Consider the following 18054-nt stretch of genomic DNA (forward strand, 5'->3'; position numbering starts at 1 on the left):
AGCGTGGGGTTGATTGGGTTGTGCTTCGTGAGGGGGCAGCCCTTGGTACGGAGCGCGGCACGTAGGAGCCGTGGTGCTGGCCCTGACGCGGGTGCACGCTCCTTGTAGGCCTGGTGCCTGGCTGAGAGCCCGGAGCAGGGGGAGGTGGGCAGGTGGAACCCCAGTGACCGCCAGTATGCACCAGTAAGCCGCCTGCTGGTGGCTGCCTCAGCGCTTGGTAGCTGGAGCTTAGGTGCTGGGTGAGGAGTGGGTTTGTTTGAGCTCTAGTGCCTGTTTGGGGGCTGTGTGCAGGGCCTTCCTGGGTGCTGCTGAGTGCCCACTAGTGCCAGCCCTGCTGCTCCATCATTGCAGCCCAGTGAGCAGCAGGTTGGCTGAAGCCGGGTGGTTGCACTCCCGACACCCGGTCTATATTCTATTGCAGAGCCCAACTGCTGGGTCCTGCTGCCTGCCATGCCGTGCCGCCGGGAGCTGCTGGCACTGGCGGCCGTGCTGGGCTGGCTGCTGGTGCTGCTGCTGGACCTGCGGGCACTGGCACTGCTGTGTGGGACTGCAGCAGTGCTGGGTGGTTGGATGGGCCCGCGAGCCCTGAACAGGCCGGGCTGGCGGCTGCGGCTCGAGCGCTTTGCTGGATCCCTGCGGCCGGCGGCACCCAGCCCTGAGGCAGTGGAGCAGCTGGAGCAGGAGATCGCCAGCACCATCCGGAAAGTGGTGAGGGACTTCGTTTCCTCCTGGTATGGCACTGTCAGCAGCGAGCACGCCTTTGAGGCTGAGGTGGAGAAGGCCATGGCGGGGCTGGCGGCCGAGCTGAGGCTGCGGATGGCACGGGTGGACCGGCAGGCCCTGGCCCGCCGCCTGCTCCTGCTGTGCGGCCACCACCTGCAGAGCTACCTGCAGGCCCTGCGGGGCCAGGGGCCGCTGTGCCAGGAGTACTGCCGGGTCACAGGGCTGCACCCAGCCCTCTGCAGCCCAGCAGCTGAGGTGAGCTACGCCCGTGCCTCTGTGGAGCTGCTGCTGCGAGCACTGGTGCCTCGGCCCCACCTGGAGACACGGACGGGTCACTTCGTGGTGGTGGAGCTGGTGGCCTGCAACGTGCTTCTGCCTGCTGTCAGGAAGATGGCTGACCCTGACTGGATCAACCTGCTGCTGGTTGGGGCCTTCCCTAGGAAGCCACAGGGTGAGGAGCCCAGCCCTGCATCTCCAGTGCCAGACTCTCTGCCCCTCATAGTGCTGCCAGATGCTGACCCACCAGTGCCACTTCTATCCTCATCACCTGTGCAAGAGGCAGGGGCTGGTGGTGAGGATGGCGTGGATGTGGCAAGTGAGCTGCACCTCAGTGAGGGGCTTGTCCTGCGGCCCCAAGGCCTGGGCTCGCTGTTCCCTTATGAGGTTTTAGAGCTGGACTCTCCAGGCCAGGACGTGGAGCTGCTGGCACCATCACCTGCTGGAGATTTTTTCATTGAGTCTCTTCCTGACGTTTCCACTCCACTGGAAGGAGCAGACCCCTCAGAGGATGGAATGGGGGACCTGGAGGATGGCCATGCCACCAGCACTGATGCTAGTCTGCTTCTCCCCCCTGCTTTTGCTCTGGGCTCCTGCCCTGACATCCAGATCGATCCAGTGATGGAGCTGGAGGAAGAGAGCCCCAAGAAGTCCACTGTGCAGCGGCCCTGCAGCCTGGGGAGAGAACTGGAGGCACCAGAAGCCGCACCGCAAAGCCCCATAGACCCTGGGCAGTCCCTTCCCCTGCTCTCATCCTCCCCAACTGCTCCAATCAGCACCTTCAGCTTTGAGCCCCTCAGCAGCCCCGATGGGCCAGTGGTCATCCAGAACCTGCGCATAACCGGCACCATCACCGCCCGTGAGCACAGCGGGACCGGCTTCCACCCCTACACCTTGTACACTGTCAAGGTGAGTCTTGTAGCCCAGTGTCACCCACCCCTTCGTGGTGAGGGATTTGTGCGGGAAGAGACCCAAGGTGTTGTTAGTTGGGATGTCTGTGCAACACAGTATTGATTTTTGGGGTCTGTAAGAATTAACGAGCGTTGCTTTGTTGCTTTCTTTCTCAGTATGAGACAGCCCTGGAAGGTGAGGGTGTGGGCAGCCTCCAGCAAATGGCATACCACACCGTGAACCGGCGCTACCGGGAGTTCCTCAACCTGCAGACCAGGCTGGAGGAGAAACCAGAGCTCCGCAAGCTCCTGAAAAGTCAGTGCTGCATCAGCTCCCTGTGAACACCCCTCTGATCACAGTCTGTGCCCTTCTCTGCTCTGAGCATTACGCAGCCCTGTCTGGGTGCTGGGCTGTTCGAGGTGCCCGTGTCCTCCATGCAGAGCTGATGGGAATCATCAGTTTCTTTAGCTGGCAAATTCCAGTGTTGCATAAAGCATCCACATTCCCAAACAGCTTTTTGCAGTTTTGCACCTTGGCAATGAAAAGAAACACAAAAATGTTAATGATTGCAAGCATCTTGCTTATATACAACACTTGCTTGTATATAAGCAAGATGCTTGCAATCATTAACATTTTTGTTAAATACAAGCAAGTGTTGTATATAAGCTGTATTATAAATAAAAAATAATGAATTTACCTTATTCCCACACAGATTTAAGGTCTGATTCATTCAGGCTGATCCGGGAGGGTGTATTATCTTGGGCTGAGACATGGTAGTGGGAGAGCATTAAGATTTTAATACAGCTCTTACAGTTCACTGGAGCTTACAAATGTGCATTTTATTTCCAGATATCAAAGGACCAAAAAAACTGTTCCCTGATCTCCCATTTGGAAATATGGATAGTGATAAAGTGGAAGCCAGAAAAAGTCTGCTGGAATCTTTCTTGAAGGTGAGATACTTAGTACCTGTATCCGCTGCTTTCCGTGGCTGCTGAGATGATTTTCACCATTCCCCTTCCTTTGGTGCTGTCATCAAATCACTGCTGATGTGTTACCTGAGAGCTGGGCTCTTGTGCTGGCACTTAAGTATTTTATTTTATTGCCATAAAGCAGTGGCTCAGGACAGTTGTGTATTGACACAGTGGAGCATATCAGGTGTTTTCTGCTCACACTTTACATGGGAAAGCTGGGAAGCTTGCTCTAAGAAGACCTAAAGCTCTCTCCCCTTACAGCAATTGTGTGCAGTCCCTGAGATTGCAAACAGTGAGGAGGTGCAGGAGTTCCTTGCTCTGAACACTGATGCCAGGATTGCGTTTGTCAAGAAGCCCTTTGTTGTCTCCAGGATAGACAAGGTAGGTGGGTGGGGAACGGGCAGTGTGCACTGACTTCCCTCTGAAGGTGGTACTGAGCCCCTCTGTCACTGCTTGATGGTGTTCCTGGCTCTCACTGTAGATTGTTGTCAATGCCATTGTGGACACCCTGAAGACTGCGTTCCCCAGGTCGGAGCCCCAGAGCCCCACAGAGGATCTTAGTGAGTCTGAAGTGGATGGGAAATGTCAGCCAGATGGGAAGAAGGCAAACAAGTAAGGGCTCCTTCAGCTGTCCTTATTTCAGTTGAGTTTCTTTCTCCTTTACATGCTGAGAAGGGCATTTGAGCTCTTGTTTGGATTAAAGATTTTCCAGGAATGGTCAGACTTCCACAGCATGAATATAGCTCTGTTTTGTTGTTGTTGTTCCAGGAAAAAAAAAAATGTTTTGCTAGGAAAAGCATTGGATAAATTTTTTTTAAACAGTGTGTGAGAACAAAAAGAAGAAAAAAAAGTTCAACTTCTAAAGCATCTTGGCTAAAGAGAACATTCCTGCATGATAAACAGACTATTTTACAACGTGTCCCAAGTCTGAAATGCCCTTTCATATCCTCCTTTCTGTATATGTGTTTCAAATTAAATTTCACAATCCTGCCGAGTATGTCTCGACTCAGATCTTGTCGGGACGCTTTCCTGGGTGTGCTGATGTGCTCACACCTGAGCAGGACTGCACACATCTGTGTGTGGATTGGTATCTAAAGCACCTGTCAGAGAATGTGTTGTGGTGGATATTGGAAAGCCGTAGCTATGCCAATACTTAAGAATGTTGTTGTTGAAGACAAGTAATCTAAGGCTTTTGTTGCACAGTTCTACAGCTAGCTTTTGTTATCCTGGGTGGGGCAGGTGCTGTTTGGAACTGCTTTAGCTCTCATCAGACTTCTTAGCTTGGCCAAACAGCTGGTACAGGTTCTTGGCTGAAATTGGGGAACACATTGCTTGCAGCTTGTGGGGGAAATCCTGACTGTGCCCTGTGTCCCTCTCCAGGTCCAGGCTGAGGTTCCCATCCAGCAAAATCACTCCAGTGCTGAGTGTGAGTGAAGCACACGACAGGATTGTGTACTCTGTGAGGGAAGGCAGCACTGTAAGTTCAGATCTCTTATGATGCTTTCATGATCCTAATCGTTGCCCTGTTGGGGTGCTGGCTTGGAGTTATCCACGTACACAAAGGTTGTGGCTGACCTGCATGCCAGGCCTCTGCAGAAGGGCAGTGAGCAGCCCTAGTTGCTCTGTTGGATAGAGCAAGTTGCAAACCGGGTGGTGGGGGCTCTCAGGGACTGATACTGACTGGTACTAATACTGCAGTGCTTTTGTAGGTCTCTGGCACCTTGTCACTGGCTGCTATGGAGTCCTTCATCCAGAAGCAGGAGAAGCTGCTAGAGGCAGTCCCCAGCAAAGCTCCTGAGAGCGAGGAGAGCGGAGAAGCCATGAAAAAATCTGTGCAGGAGGATACAGATGGGCTGAGCACATCAGAGCAGGGAGCACATCTGGACATGGACACGGGTGAGCTCAGCCCCTTTGCTTCAGCCTTTCTCCCTGGGCCCTGCACCAGCTCCCTGCTGAGCATCTGCTTCTCTGCCTGTTGCTCCTTGATTGATGAGACAGCAAACTGAGTCCTTTGTGGTGCCGTTGGGAGGTTGCTTTCATCTTTATTGCTGTTGAAGGCAGCTTGGTTCTTGGTTCATTTGTGTCGCTGTAGATCTTCCAGTTAGCATGCTCACTGGAGTTACTGCAGAAATACATTTCTTTAGGACGTGCTACCTAAACTGCTAATGTTATAAAGTCAAACTCTTTTATGCTGATAAAATAGCAGATGACTGTTTCTTGATGGTCTCAAGTTGGCCGTGATATGGTCATGCACTGTAAAAGGATATTTGAGATCTTAAGTTGGGATGTATTTACTGCAGATAGCAAATGCATAACCTCAGTTCAATGAACAGTGTTCCATTTCTGGTTGTAGATCCCTCCTATGAAGCACAGAGGTCTTCTGTCCTCTTAAAGCATCTAAAAGATCACTCTGAGTGTGAGCAAAAAGTATGTTCTCTAATCTTGTTCTTGGAATAGCTAAACTGTATCAGCTGGAACTTTACAATAATTTCATTCCAGTGGTTTGAAAGTTTGGCAAGCTCTGACTGAGAGCACATGCTTCTGACAGGATGGGTCTGGGGTTCCAAAAACAGCCTGTGCTACCAGCTCTGCCCATAAGTTTTGAACACATGTCTGCAGCTGTTTTGAGGCTGCTGTGGAGCAGGACTGGAATGGGAAGTCAGCACTGTACAGGGGACAGGAGATAGAGACAGGCCAAGTTCGCTGTACCCTTGAGGAAGTCTGTACATAAATGATGTCAAATGCCTGCAGGCTGAGACAGGGCAGGCTGGTCTGGCTGGACAAGAGGAATGCATGTCTGGATCTAAAGGCAAGCAGCATCCCTATCTGCTCACTGGGTAGAGGAGAGTGGCCAGCAGTTCTGCAAGGAAAGAGGCTTGGATGCAAACGGGAACAAACAGAGCTTGCTGACATTCCTTTTTTTGTTTGTCCTATGGAGTTGCAGCTAAGCAGCCTGCTCCAGCTCTTGCACAGGAAAGTCCACTCTCACAGGGCACAGCTAGGGCACTAACCTGTGCGTGGCCCAGTGCAAGGGCCTGAGTGCACCCTAATGCCCAGACTCCTCCAAATGAATTGCCTCATGCAATTAGTTCATGAGTAGCAGAGAGGGAAGGAGGCATGATGGGATTCAGAAACTCTCCCCTTTTTATCCACCAGTTCTATATAGGAAGGGAAGTTGAAAGATGAAGCATTGGGGAATGGCTTGGCAGTTCTGCAGGTGCAGCAGCCCCAGGTTGGGGTGCTGGCCTAGGAGTGGTTATCTCAGGCAGATTTGTTGTGTATCTTTGTTCTGCTTACCTCTATGATGCTTTGCATCTGATTAACATAGTCTTCTAGCAAGCTGAATGTGTTGACGCTGTAGGCTTTCTCATCTGTCTGAGGATGAGAGATTTTTCTGTACCTGATCTGTGTCATCAGGTATACATGTCTGGGTGTAGGAGTGTCACTGTCAGAAGTGATGCATCTAGATAAACCAAATGCTCTGTCCATTGTCCTGCTGAGACTCGGACCTGCCACACGGTGGCAGCCCACAGACACCAAGCAGAGCTCTGTGCCTGGAGAACATCATGTGTTAGGGAGGGGAAGTGTCCTGAGAACTGGGGAAGATGGTCCTCAGCAAGGTTCCTTGTTCCTGGCCACGATCACAGTCTTCCTTCTCACTCGTTTTGGGCACATTGCCATCTTCATGATTGTCTAGGGGTTGATAACTGAGCAAAACTGCCAGTGCTGTGTTCTTGTTGCTGCAGGGTGGTGCTGCTTGAGTGGAAGTGGAAATGAAGATGATGAGGGCAGGATCCCCAGGCTGACTGCCTGCATGTGGCACAAGGTGTTAAGCTGGGGAGCAAAGCATTGCTCAGACTATTGGGGGAAAGAGTGAATTTCCTGTGCTTTTCACCATTGTTTGTGTAGACTCTGAGCTGACATCTTCCTCCTGGCAGACTCTGAGACTGCTTTGGCTGACCTGGCCCTGGACTTGCTGCGTTTGCTGCTGATGGATCACTGGAGCTGGCTGGGCATGGAGAATATCCAGAAAGTCTTCCATCTGCTCTTTGGGACCCTCATTCAAAGGTAAGGCCTCAGTGACCAACCTCTCAGCTTGTGCTGGCAGTGCCTTGGAAGTTGCTCTGAACTGGAGCTCTGTGAAGTGAATATCTTGGAGGTTTACCTTCCCTGTGAGCAGCAATGTAACGCCAGGAGACAGCCTTCTGGCTTTTGATGCAGTGGAAAGCCATGTGAACTTGCTTCTCAGAGAAGGAGTAAATATGCCCAACTCCTCAGCCCTCCAGGGAGAGACTGGCTTCTGCTGTGCTCCTGCTGCCCAGGGCCTCAGCTTGTGCTCTCAACAAAAGGAGAATAAACAGGCGTGGGGAACAGGGACTTGTCAAGTAACAGCTCCCAGGGCCTTTGCTCTCACTGATGCATCCCTTTCCAGTCTCTGGTGGGCCAGTAGTGCCTGTGCCTTGGGCACTGACCCACAGATGTATTAGGGAAAGACTTCCTTTCCAGCTGGTATGTGCTTGCCAAGCCTTTCTGAGGCCAGTGCCTCTGTGTGGTAGGGCACCAGGCCAAGAGACACAAACAGAGCATTTCTGTTTTCTTGTGTAGGTCAGTGACTATCACTAGCTGAGGACGTGGTCTATAGTGTAAAAGATAAGGCTTCCCAGAAGGACTTGGGCTAGGGGGAGCCTCAGAGCAGTGCTTTTCCCACTACTGCACTCTCTCTTCTGTAGCAGGCATTCAAAACCAGTGCCAGAAAGTGCAGCACAGCACATTGTAACCTGGGTGGTAACTTGAGCTGCCCTCAGCAGAGGTTGCTGAAGCACTTTGAGGTCAGAGGCTGCTGGCTGTCACTCCTGAGTTGGTTTCCTCGGGTGGGAGGAGGTGAGTGTTACTCCAGTTTCTCCAGAATGGGTTCTGGTGTCTTGGGGAATGAGCTGGAACCCAATCCTTGCATGTAAGCACGAAGTTATGAGAGCTTGAGCATGCACGTCATAACCTCCTAATAAGCTGTGTCCCGGTCACTCAGGGAGCCTGCAGCACTGACACGTGGCACTGGTATTTTCCACTAGAGAAGCTGTCATACACAACACACATGCCTGGCTCTGGGAGCTGGAGGAGCTCTGCGTGTTGTGCTGTTGTGAGAATGGATGTGGTTGTAGCAGCTCAGCTCCAATAGGTCTGGGTGAATCTGAACATGCTGCCTTCAAACCTTGGGCTGGAAGTGATGCCGTGATCTCTTCTTCTTGGTGTTATGGTCAGCACCTCCTACAGAGTGCAGATACCATGTGCCCCTGGAATTGGATGTGTCTGCTGAAATCTGCCTGTCCTAGGAGCATTTAGGGTGTTAAGAAGGGGTTTGCTGCTGCTGACTTCTCTCTCATCTTGGGCTGCATGAGAAACACACTGCTTCTGCAGCCTTCCTGCGGCCACCTCTGAGTGCTTCTATTGCTGTGTGCTGCGTGTGCCCCATGTGGGAGCAAAAAACTCAAAGCAGCACCACCAATGAAGAAGTCAGACTTCTCAAGGGAGCCCACCTCTTATCCTTGGGGAGCATTTATTCAGAAGGCTTTGGTGCCCTCAGCATTGCCATGGTGCTGTGGAGCACCAGCATTTCCTTGCTGTTGCTGATGACTGAGCCCTCCCCACCCCACTCTGCTCCTCTTTCCCCCTCCTGTAGCTGCACACACTGGAGCCAGGCACCATCTGTCTCTGCTAACTGTCAGCTTGGTGGCGGTACAGAGTATGACCGAAAAAGGTATTGTTAAGTAAAAGAGAGCTGTGTGTGCAAGCCTGCATCTGAGCAGTGCTCACCCCATTATGTAACAGGGAGTGATCCTTTTTTGGAGCTGACAGGAGAGGCGGGTGCAGGGGAGCTTCCAGCAGCCTCTGTGTGCTCCAGGTCCCTGTAACCAAGCCCTGCTCCGTGCCCATCTGTCCCACTTCCCTCCCGCAGGCTGGGAATGAAGAACTCTCACCAGGAACCTGTTTGCTGAGAGGAGTAGATGGGGCTATTCTGGTCTCTTCAGGGAAAGGGCTAAAAAGCATTTGGAGAATTCAAGTCCTTTTTGGAGCTTGTGAGTCAAAGCAGCATTAAAAATAAATGGCAAGCATGCAAAGCACGCCGTGCTGTGACCCTGCACCCTGCCCTCACTCTGTCCTCAGTGGCACACTGGTCACTGGGTCGGGGTCTGCCAGGAGCCAGCTCCTTTTGGCTTCTCCTGTGGTTCTCACAGGACCATATCACCTGAAGGCAGGACACTAAGGGTGAAAACTACAGCCCCACCACGTGAACATCTCAGAATCAGCATCCTAGGGCTGGCTAGTTGTTGGTGGAGCAGCAAGCAGTCCCTGCAGCAATCCAGGCCTCAGCATGTGTCCGAAGGATGCTGCAGCTTCCTCTCATCCTCTCTGCCCCTCGTCCCTCCTGCAGGATTGTGTCATGGTGCTGTGGCCATTATAAAGGTTGGGTTTGGGTAGGCTCTGCTGACCTTGGCTGCCATTTTGTTGTTCTCTTGGCTTCAGGGCTCTGAGTTGGAGCCTGTTGGTGTCAGGCCAGGTGTTGGGGCACTTGTGTGAGTCAAAGAGTTCATAGCTCCACTCTGTTTCTTGCTGTTTTTTTCTGCTTTCTCTTCCTTGATCTCTGTGCCAACAGAACTGGGGAAAAATAAAGCCCCTTGGCAGCCCCCTTGATCCTCTTGACTTCAAGTGTGCCACTGGCATGTATTGTTGCCCCATCCTCTCCAATGTCCATGAGTCAGCCTGCCTGCACCTGCAGCCTGGGCGTGCTGGGGACGTTCTGCCCACTGCCAGCGCCTTGTCCTGGCTGCCCCAAGCCATGCAGGGCTGCAGGAGCAGTGTCTGCATCCAAGGCAGTGGGAAGACCTGGCACCAAGCATGGTGCAAAGCCTCCCTGCACCCAGAGCAGCATGTCTGCTGCAGAGATGTGTTCTCTCCCTGTGTTATCTCTGAAAAAGCCATTACAAAGGAGAGAGCCAGAGAGCTTTATGGTGCCAGGAGGAGCTGGGAAGGCTGGTGCTGAAGCTGTTCCCAGCACTCTGCTGCCTTTGGCTCTGTCTCTGGCAGGTAGCTCTCTACTCCAGATTCAGGCAGCACCTCCTGTGTTTTGCTGCAGGTGGAGAACCTCAGTCCATTTGTTCCTCTGTCTTGTTCCCTGCTGTGGGCATGGTTAGCCAGCATCCCTTCAGCTCTGCAGTGAGGGCTGCAGAGGTCTCATTGCTCTTTTGCTGCGAGCCCATGCCCCTGCCTGCATGGCAGCAATATGTTGGATGCAGGGCAAGCAGCCTCATGACATCCTCCTCCTCACCTCTGGCTTTTGGCTGTTGTAGCTGCTAACAGCAACAGGACTTGCAAGCCTGGGGTATGTCAGCAAAAGCAATCTTCAGGGCTCCGTGTGTCTTCGTGTGTGTAAAGCAAATAAAAATCCACTTGGAAACAAGCCTTGATTCAGCTGTCTCCAAGCACCTGGAAATTTTGGATCTGGCTTTGAATCTCTGTCCCAAACAATTCTTTTCCCCTCATTTAGAGGCAGCATTCTTCCAAAACAGCCGCTAGAATGAGGCAAGTGCTCTCTACTTTGATAACAATTGCAACATTATTTTAACTGCATCTCATTTTCTTTTGACTCTGTTTCAGCAATTAGAGATGTGCCAACTTTTTTTTTTCCCCAAATTAAGAAGAAAGAGAAACTTCCTATTTCCAACAGAAGAGACGAAGCGGGAGAAGATTGAGGGGAAATAATTTCTCTTTGAGAGCTGTAGTTTTCCCCAGCTGGTGAAGGGTTAATGCTGTTTTTAAGTATTTTTTCTGAAGTGGGCTAATGAAGCAATCTGCTCTGAGCAGGACCTGGCTGAGACAGCCTGGCCTCTCCCTGGGGCACTGCTGAGAGCTTAATTGGCTCAATAAATACTTGATGAAGATGTTATCAAAAGCTGGGATGCTTTGTTCAAAATCAAGGGCTTTTGGGGATGATTTTTTCATTGCAGAGCTTTCTCCCCCTTTCCTGAGCCCCACAGTGTTGCAGGGAGATCTAACTTGAGAAAAGTAAGAACCCAGCGGAGCAGCTATGTTAGTTCACTGTGGGAAGATGCTAGAGCTGGAGCCTTGTCTTCCTGAGCTTTCTTTTTGCAGCAGGTGTGTTGAAGAGAGCAGCCAGTAACAAGGCAAGTAACAAGCCAGTAACAGGACCTGAACACCCAGATACTGCTCCATGCCTCCCAGCAGCAGCAGTGATGTTCTGCCCACAGGGGAACGTTGTGCATGTCATGGCCTTCCTCTCCCAGCACTTTTCCAGCTCCAATCTCAGTGCAACACATCAGCCCCACTGCCCTGTGCAGGCAACGCTGCCTGTGTCAGCTTTCTGTGTTCCTTCCTTCCTTCCCTCGGAGCAGCTGCCCTTGGCAGAGCTGTGTCTGGGAGGCTGGCAAGACACTGTGTTCAAGGGAAGGCACTTGGCCGTGGGGCTGCTGCCTTGCTGGTCAAGCACTTCATCAAGTGTGCTCGGGCAGGGGTACAGGACGCATTGTTCACAGCATATCCAATTGTAAACTTTTTATAGGGCAGCGAGAGAGGAACATTTCCAGTAAGGTGAGATGGATAGTTTACTTTTTGCATGCGTGTCTTTGGCCAGACGTTTAAAAGGTCTCAGGATGCTTCGTATTCTTTGATTTATGGAGGGCTTTCTTTTTGTTTTTCTTTCCTTTTTTCCTTCCTCTGCTAAGAGCCTTCCAATGGCCTGGATGAGAGCAGGTTTGCTCTGGAGGCAGCGGGGCCAAGCATCACTCATTCAAGTGTCACTCTTTCTGAGCCCTCATGTTAAGGATGTTATTGTGGTTTCAGGCACAATTTGGGGGAAGAGGGCTTGGAAGGAAGGGATAATGTAGCAGCTGTTTGTAAATATGGACAGAACTGTAGCTTTTGGTCTGCTGGACCATTTGTGGTCCCTTCTTCTCTTCTAGAAGAAACAATTCCTTTAGTCATGAAGTTGAGCTCTTTCCTGCAGATGAACCCTATGCCTGCAGCACTTAAGTGATGCTTTCTGCTTGCAAGAGCTGGGTAAGCTCTGGTCTATATACAGTGCTTTGTTCCTGACCCTGCCTGACCAGACTGCTCCCTGTTAGCAGCCCTGTTTATTTTAGGGGGCAGAGGGGGGCCAGGGTCTGTGCTACCCAGACCTTGTTCATCATTCCCAGAGTACTTCTGCTGTTCTTGTCTTCATGTGTCCCTTCAGCTGACCTTGGAGTTCCAACTTAAGCCACGGCATTAAAACAGCTCTTTTTTAGCAGCAATTTCATTCCTCCATCAGCAGCTATTTCAGACAGAAGACCCTTACAACATGGGCAAGTTATGTAGCCCCAGATGAAGGGCTGGGACCTCGTAGCCTTGGCAGTCTGTCTTCTTGCATTGGGCAGTATGGAGGCATTTAACATCTGAGCCCAGCAGGTCACTTTCTCTCTATTTCTGGTCTCTGCCAAAGTGTAAGGAGATGGTTTGGTGATGGGTTTGTTTTTCTTATTAAGGTTATTTCTTCATTAAATACCAGAATGGAAATAGTAACTTGAAAAGGATAGCTCTATTTCAGTTTCTTGCCGGATTTATTTCTACCTGGGAGCAGGGGTGTGTGTTTTTGGTGTGGCACACAGATCTGATGCTTAGTCCTTTAATAGTACAAAAAAAATCATTTGGGATCAGCTGGTGAGAGTCAGCTTTGGACCCACACATGTTTGGAGTTCCTGCATGAGAAGTTTGAGCTGTTAAACCTGATCTGGTGCTGATGCAGCAAGTCTGCCTGGTGAAAAGGTCAATGTGCCTTAGAAATCTGGATCTTACTCAGGTAGGTTTTCTCAGTAGGGCTTGATAGGACTATGTGAGTCAATACAACTCAAGGATGCTGAGGCACCAGACTGATGGCTCCTCTCTTCCCAGGGCTTTTGGGATGGGCCAGCACACGCTGACAGACTTGCAGAAGGGAATGAACCCACAGCACATGTTGTGATAGGACCGAGGGAAATGGTCCCAAACCATAGGAGGGGAGATTTAGAATGGAAAAAGTATTTTATCATAAAAAGTAGCAGAGCACTGTCACAGATTGCACAGAGAGGTGGTGGTGCCCCATCCATGCAGACACCCAGGGTTAGGCTGGATCACTGAGCTGTGGGTGTCCCTGTTCAATGCAGGAATGGGACCAGACAATCTTTAAGGGTCTCTTCCAGCCCAAGCCATTCTTTGATTTCCTCTGCATCATCTTCCATTTGCGCCCAGCTTTAATTTCTCATCTTTCTTGGCCCCTTTTTTGTCTGATCTCTTTCACATCCATGCTATCATTTTGGGTCCCTCTTTCCCCTTCTGCCCTGGGATATTGCCCTTTGCTTCCTGGATGGAAAGGCAGGGAGCTGCCAGGGAGAAATCCATCTGCTGTGTTTTGTAACTGTGGGAACCAAGACCTGCAAGCACTTGCATAATCAAAATGTGTGCACGTGTGATAAGATTTATAGGTGTTACCTGGAGGTCCTGTTGCCTAGTTCTGGTGATTTTATAGAAAGAAAAGAGCTAGAAATGGGAGGCTGTCTGTACCAGGCCTTCCAGCATTCGTCACTTCTCAGCCCGTTCTCAAGCTGTCTGGAAATGCGTGCTGTCTTAGAGTTCAGCTTTCACTCTGCACACTATTTGCTTGAGGTTTTGCTATTTTAAGAGCATTCCTAAGAAAAAGAACACTTCTTTGCTGTTTGCAGCCTCTTAAAGGATGGCAAGTGACTGTTGCTGAGGTGAATTTCAAGTCAACATTGGATCCCGTGTCCCCAGATGCAGAGTTGTACTGTTTGCAGCTCTGTCCCTAAACCTCCAAGCTTCTGTTGCCTGTCAAGTGCTTTCTCAATTAGAGAAGCAGATTGTATTTGAAAACATGTTAATGAAAGCTCTTCTCCCTAGAGGAGCCACAGCTTAGCACTTTAATTTGGTTGGGGATGGCTGGAAGGTTTACCATGATCCAAGGTGTTAAGCTGCTGATTGCTGGAGATAGAAACTCTTTCAAACAATTGTTTGGGCAAAGGCATGTTTGAAATACAAGACAGTGCTGTGACATCTTGTCCTGTTATCCTGGTGGAAGTTGCACTATCCTGTGTAGCAGCACAGGAACTTGTGGTCCCCAGCTGAGCATACAGACTCCTCCTCCAGTGCTGCTACTGTGCTTACACAGCACACACAGCTATCACACAATCATTCCAGTTGGAAAAGACCTCTCAGATCTCCAAGTCTGACCCCACCCCACTGTGTCCACTGCCCACATCCCTGAGTGCCACATCCCCACAGCTCTGGAGCACCCCCAGGGATGGTGACCCCACTACTTCCTGCACAGCTGTGCCAATCCATCCCTGCTCTTTTACAGAATATATTTTTCCTAGTATCCAGCATGAACCTCCCCAGCACCTGGAGCATTGCTTGGGCCCTGGTAAAACCCTTGAGCCATGACTGCCCTTCTTGCTGCAATGCACCAAGGCTCATCTCAAGCTTCCTAATGCTTTTTGCTTTTGCAGTTGGCCCTTCCTAGGTGTGCATCAGTAAACCTGCAGGCACCTTGTTCCTTGCTGCTGAGGGGCACGGTGTGCTGCAGCCCTAGCTTCCTGCCATTGTGCCCTGTTACCTTTGGTGTTGCTATTCCTGACACTCCACTCGTGTTGTCCTGGTTGCACGGGGAAAGACGCCCTTGGCCTACATGCCTCGCCAGAGAAGAATGCAGACAGTCTGGCAGAGTGCAGGTTAAATAAAGTTTGCCTTGGCAGGGCCCATGCTCTTGGATGTACTGTGAGCTGCCGGGGCGTAGTGGTGACGGAATTGCAAGCACGAACACCAGCTGCCAAGAGGAACGGGTCTCCTGGCCCTGCCTGCCATCTTCTCTGTGATTCTTGAAGTCCTGGCAAAATCAGGAGCATTCTCCCTACCCAGACCCCGGCCCTGAGTCACGGAGACCCTCCTGTTGGCTTTGGTGGCATCAAGGATTTGGGTGCTGGCTGCTCCTTGTTCTGGGGAAGAAGGACTGCATGCAGTGTTGAGCTCTGACCAATGGCTGTGGCTTTTGCTGCTGTGCAGGGAAGTGACTTAACACTTTGGGAGGATGGTCTGGACCATTTGTTTAGAAATTTGCCCTGGCCACCTTAGACAGTGGCAACACATCTCCCCCATGCAGGCTGTGCCTCTGAGCCCTTCTGGGAGCGACTTGGGAAAATGTTTGACACATATACTTGAAAACTGTGCATTAACTTACCCAGCAAGCTGGTTTTCCCTCCAGTGCTTCAGTAGAAAGTTCCAGAGTTGTTCCAAACCTGATGTCTCCTCACCTTTCTCTCTCCACAGGTGGCTGGAAGTCCAGGTGATCAACCTGACCTGCACCCAGCGCTGGGTGCAGTACCTCCAGCTGCTGCAGGAGTCCATCTGGCCTGGAGGAGTTCTACCAGAAAAGCCTAAACCAGTCAGGACAGAGGAACAGAAGAAAGCAGCTGCAGAGCAGGCCCTGCAGAGCCTGATGGGGATCTTGCCTAGTAAGTGTGTCCCAGAGATGTCTGCTGCCCTTGAGGCTGAAACGCTTTCCTTGGAAATCAGCTCTGTCCCTAGATGTTTTCTCTCGTGGTAATATTGAGCACAGGATGCCTCACACTCAGAGCACCATCACAAACTTTGATTTGACACCCGCCAGGAGAAGTCTGAGCCTTTTTCCTGCAGTGAAAATGCACTGTTCCTAAAGCTTTGCCTCTGATGTTGACAGATGTGGTCCAAGAAATCGTTGGAACTGATAAATGTCGCATGAGCTGGAGCCTGGTGCTGGAGTCCTTGGGCCATCCTGTTATAAACAGGTACACTGGTTACGGTCTCCTTACCTTGCAGTGGGCCCTGTAAGCTGTGCTTTGGGCTCTGACTTGAGCTGCTTGATGTAGGATCTGTCTGGCTAATCTTCCTACAGACTCCATACGCCATCAGGGAACCTGGTGTGATTATTGTGAAGGTGTGTTTTAGGACCTGAGTGTAGCTGGAGGCGGTTGAACCAATCATATTAACTGCAGTGTTGTGCTTTCTCATCTTGTAGATGACATGGAAAGAAATAAAACCAAACCCTCATTTAGTTTATTGGTTTTAGAAGAGCTCTGGGAGCTGCATGTGTTTGTAGGTGGTGTTTGTCTGCATACCTGTTGCTGTGCATTTGGAAAGCAATGCTTCTGTGGTTGAGAAATGCATGTGCTACCTTGCTCCAGGGGATGCCTTTGTGCTTTCTGCACTGCTCATCAGCTTCAAATGCTCCCTGGTTTGGGGGTGGGGGGGTAGTGAACCATCCCTTGGAACATTTCTTCTAGGGCACGAGATCTTTCATCTCCTGAAGTCAGTCAGTGTTTCTGCCTTGTCTTCCTTTGGCTCCTGTGTGTCTCCAGCTGATCTTCCCCTGGCTAAGCTTTGTCTTCTCTCCATTTCAGGCACCTGGTTTTCTGCCTCTTGGATATTCTGCTGGAGTTCTTGGTTCTGAAGGGCTCCAGTGATGAGCTGGAGACTGCAGCTGTCGTGCCATCTGTCTCTAGTGGCCTGGAGAAAGCAGGCAGTGCAGCACATTAACAAGGGCTGGTGTAGCCAGCAGTGAAGGAGTGAAGCCACAGGCATGGGATGATTTAATTTTCGGTGCTTGTTGAACGTGTCTGGGAGCTTCTTGTTCAGAATTCTTCCAGCTGTAACTTAATGAGGCTGCTTCCAGGCTTCTCTGTTTTGACTGGGTGATGGATTAGACCCAATGCCAGTGGCTGATGAGATCTTTTTGCCATATAGTGTCTGTTCCATTGCTGATCTGGTGGAGAGCCTGAGCTGAGGATTCTTGACTTCTGTGCAGCTGGATGATCCAAGAAGGTGTGCGGGCTGCACAAAGATGCTGCTGGGATGTCATGTCTTGCCCTGTGTGCCTGACCAGCCCTAATGTATAAAGGCAGATGGCACATAAGCTTTGCATCTGTGACTTCAAGCTCCACCTGGCTCTGGCGTGCAGAGGCATGGCGTGATGGTATCTAGATGACAGGTGACAGGAAGGCCAAGTGCTGTCCCTGCTCTCTCTAAGCAGCCTGCCCCATGCCATCTGTTTTACCAGACGGAAGATGGGGAGAAGGATGGAGTGAGGAGATGTGACATCAGCTCTGAAGTCAGCCAGGAACTCATCCCCACAGCCCACGTGATTGGGAAGTTGGAAGACAAACTGTCTCCTTGCTGCCACTCCTCTGACACAGTCTTTTTCTGGCATCTTTTGCTGTCTGAATATCAAGAGACAAGTAGGGTAGACTGATCCTAGAAAAGAGAACTGTTCCCTTGCTTGAAGAGGAATGGTAGCTTAGCTGGGCTTCAGGATGACCATGTATTTTGCCTGCTGAGTCGTCATTCAGTCCCTGAGACATTCACCTGAAGGGCACAGGAGAAAAGGAGCTGACCCATATGTTGCACACAGCACATAAATCAGCTCATCACAGCGAGCTCTGGGAGAGGAGTGAACACCTATGAGCCCAGGATTAATGCTCAATGTGTGCCAGGGGATGTCAGCTGTTAGGCATCCTTGAGAGCAGCACGTTATGGCTGTCAGACTGGTGACAGGGCAGATGGACCTGGAGAAAGCACATAAACAGACCTGTCTGTATTTCTCCCAGGATATAGACCACTGAACTGACCAGTGCAGGACTTTGTAAATCAAGGGGATGCTGCTCCTGGTGTTCTCAACAGAGTGCAACACTGAAAAGAGGAGGCATTGCAAGAGGAAGTCATGCAAGATCTCAACAAATTTCCATGTTACTGTACCAAGTGGTGCTTTTCATGCAGTTTCTTGGAGCTCTGTGATCATGTGTTTCAAACGTGTACTGCTGACAGCAGAGCCTCTGCTCTTTCCAGAGATAACTGCTTAATGATGGACACATGGCTGTGTGTTTCTTCATGCTTCTGGTGTGCATGTGCCTGTGTTGTGCAATAAATACTGGGAAGGAGTAGCTTGCTGCTAGGAAGTATATTGTTAGAAAGCCCCTAGATCATCCCAAAACAAGGCACCATGTGAAGAATCAGTGCAGTTTTGGACAGTTAATCAGAGCAGATTCTCAGCAATGACGCTTCTGAGGTGGTAGAGTTGCCCACTATAAGTCAGAGGTGGACTGCAGACTGCATGCTACCAGCT

General features: G+C 50.8%; 1 protein-coding gene across 3 annotated transcripts in view; it reads left to right on the forward strand.

The window, feature by feature from the left end:
• The first annotated feature begins 450 nt into the window (after nt 1–450).
• SNX19 (sorting nexin 19) overlaps nt 451–18054 on the forward strand; it is a 76537-nt gene continuing 58933 nt past the window's right edge. For 2 of the 3 annotated variants that reach the window (XR_010622351.1, XR_010622352.1), the window contains exons 1-10: nt 705–1908; nt 2067–2205; nt 2740–2840; nt 3123–3242; nt 3343–3473; nt 4242–4338; nt 4571–4757; nt 6800–6929; nt 15228–15412; nt 15637–15724. Coding sequence is in view for 1 of the 3 variants with exons in the window: in XM_065738542.1 (XP_065594614.1) it covers nt 451–1908; nt 2067–2205; nt 2740–2840; nt 3123–3242; nt 3343–3473; nt 4242–4338; nt 4571–4757; nt 6800–6929; nt 15228–15412; nt 15637–15724; nt 16337–16472 (2772 nt within the window). In the remaining 2 variants the exon portion in view is untranslated. Of the gene's footprint in view, nt 1909–2066; nt 2206–2739; nt 2841–3122; nt 3243–3342; nt 3474–4241; nt 4339–4570; nt 4758–6799; nt 6930–15227; nt 15413–15636; nt 15725–16336; nt 18006–18054 lie in introns of those variants that run through there. The other variant, XM_065738542.1, reaches the window with a different exon arrangement.

The sequence above is a fragment of the Cyrtonyx montezumae genome, unplaced genomic scaffold (genome assembly GCF_038088225.1).
Source record: "Cyrtonyx montezumae isolate F1298 unplaced genomic scaffold, pur_monq_1.0 scaffold_22, whole genome shotgun sequence".
In the NCBI taxonomy this organism is placed as follows: Eukaryota; Metazoa; Chordata; class Aves; order Galliformes; family Odontophoridae; genus Cyrtonyx; species Cyrtonyx montezumae.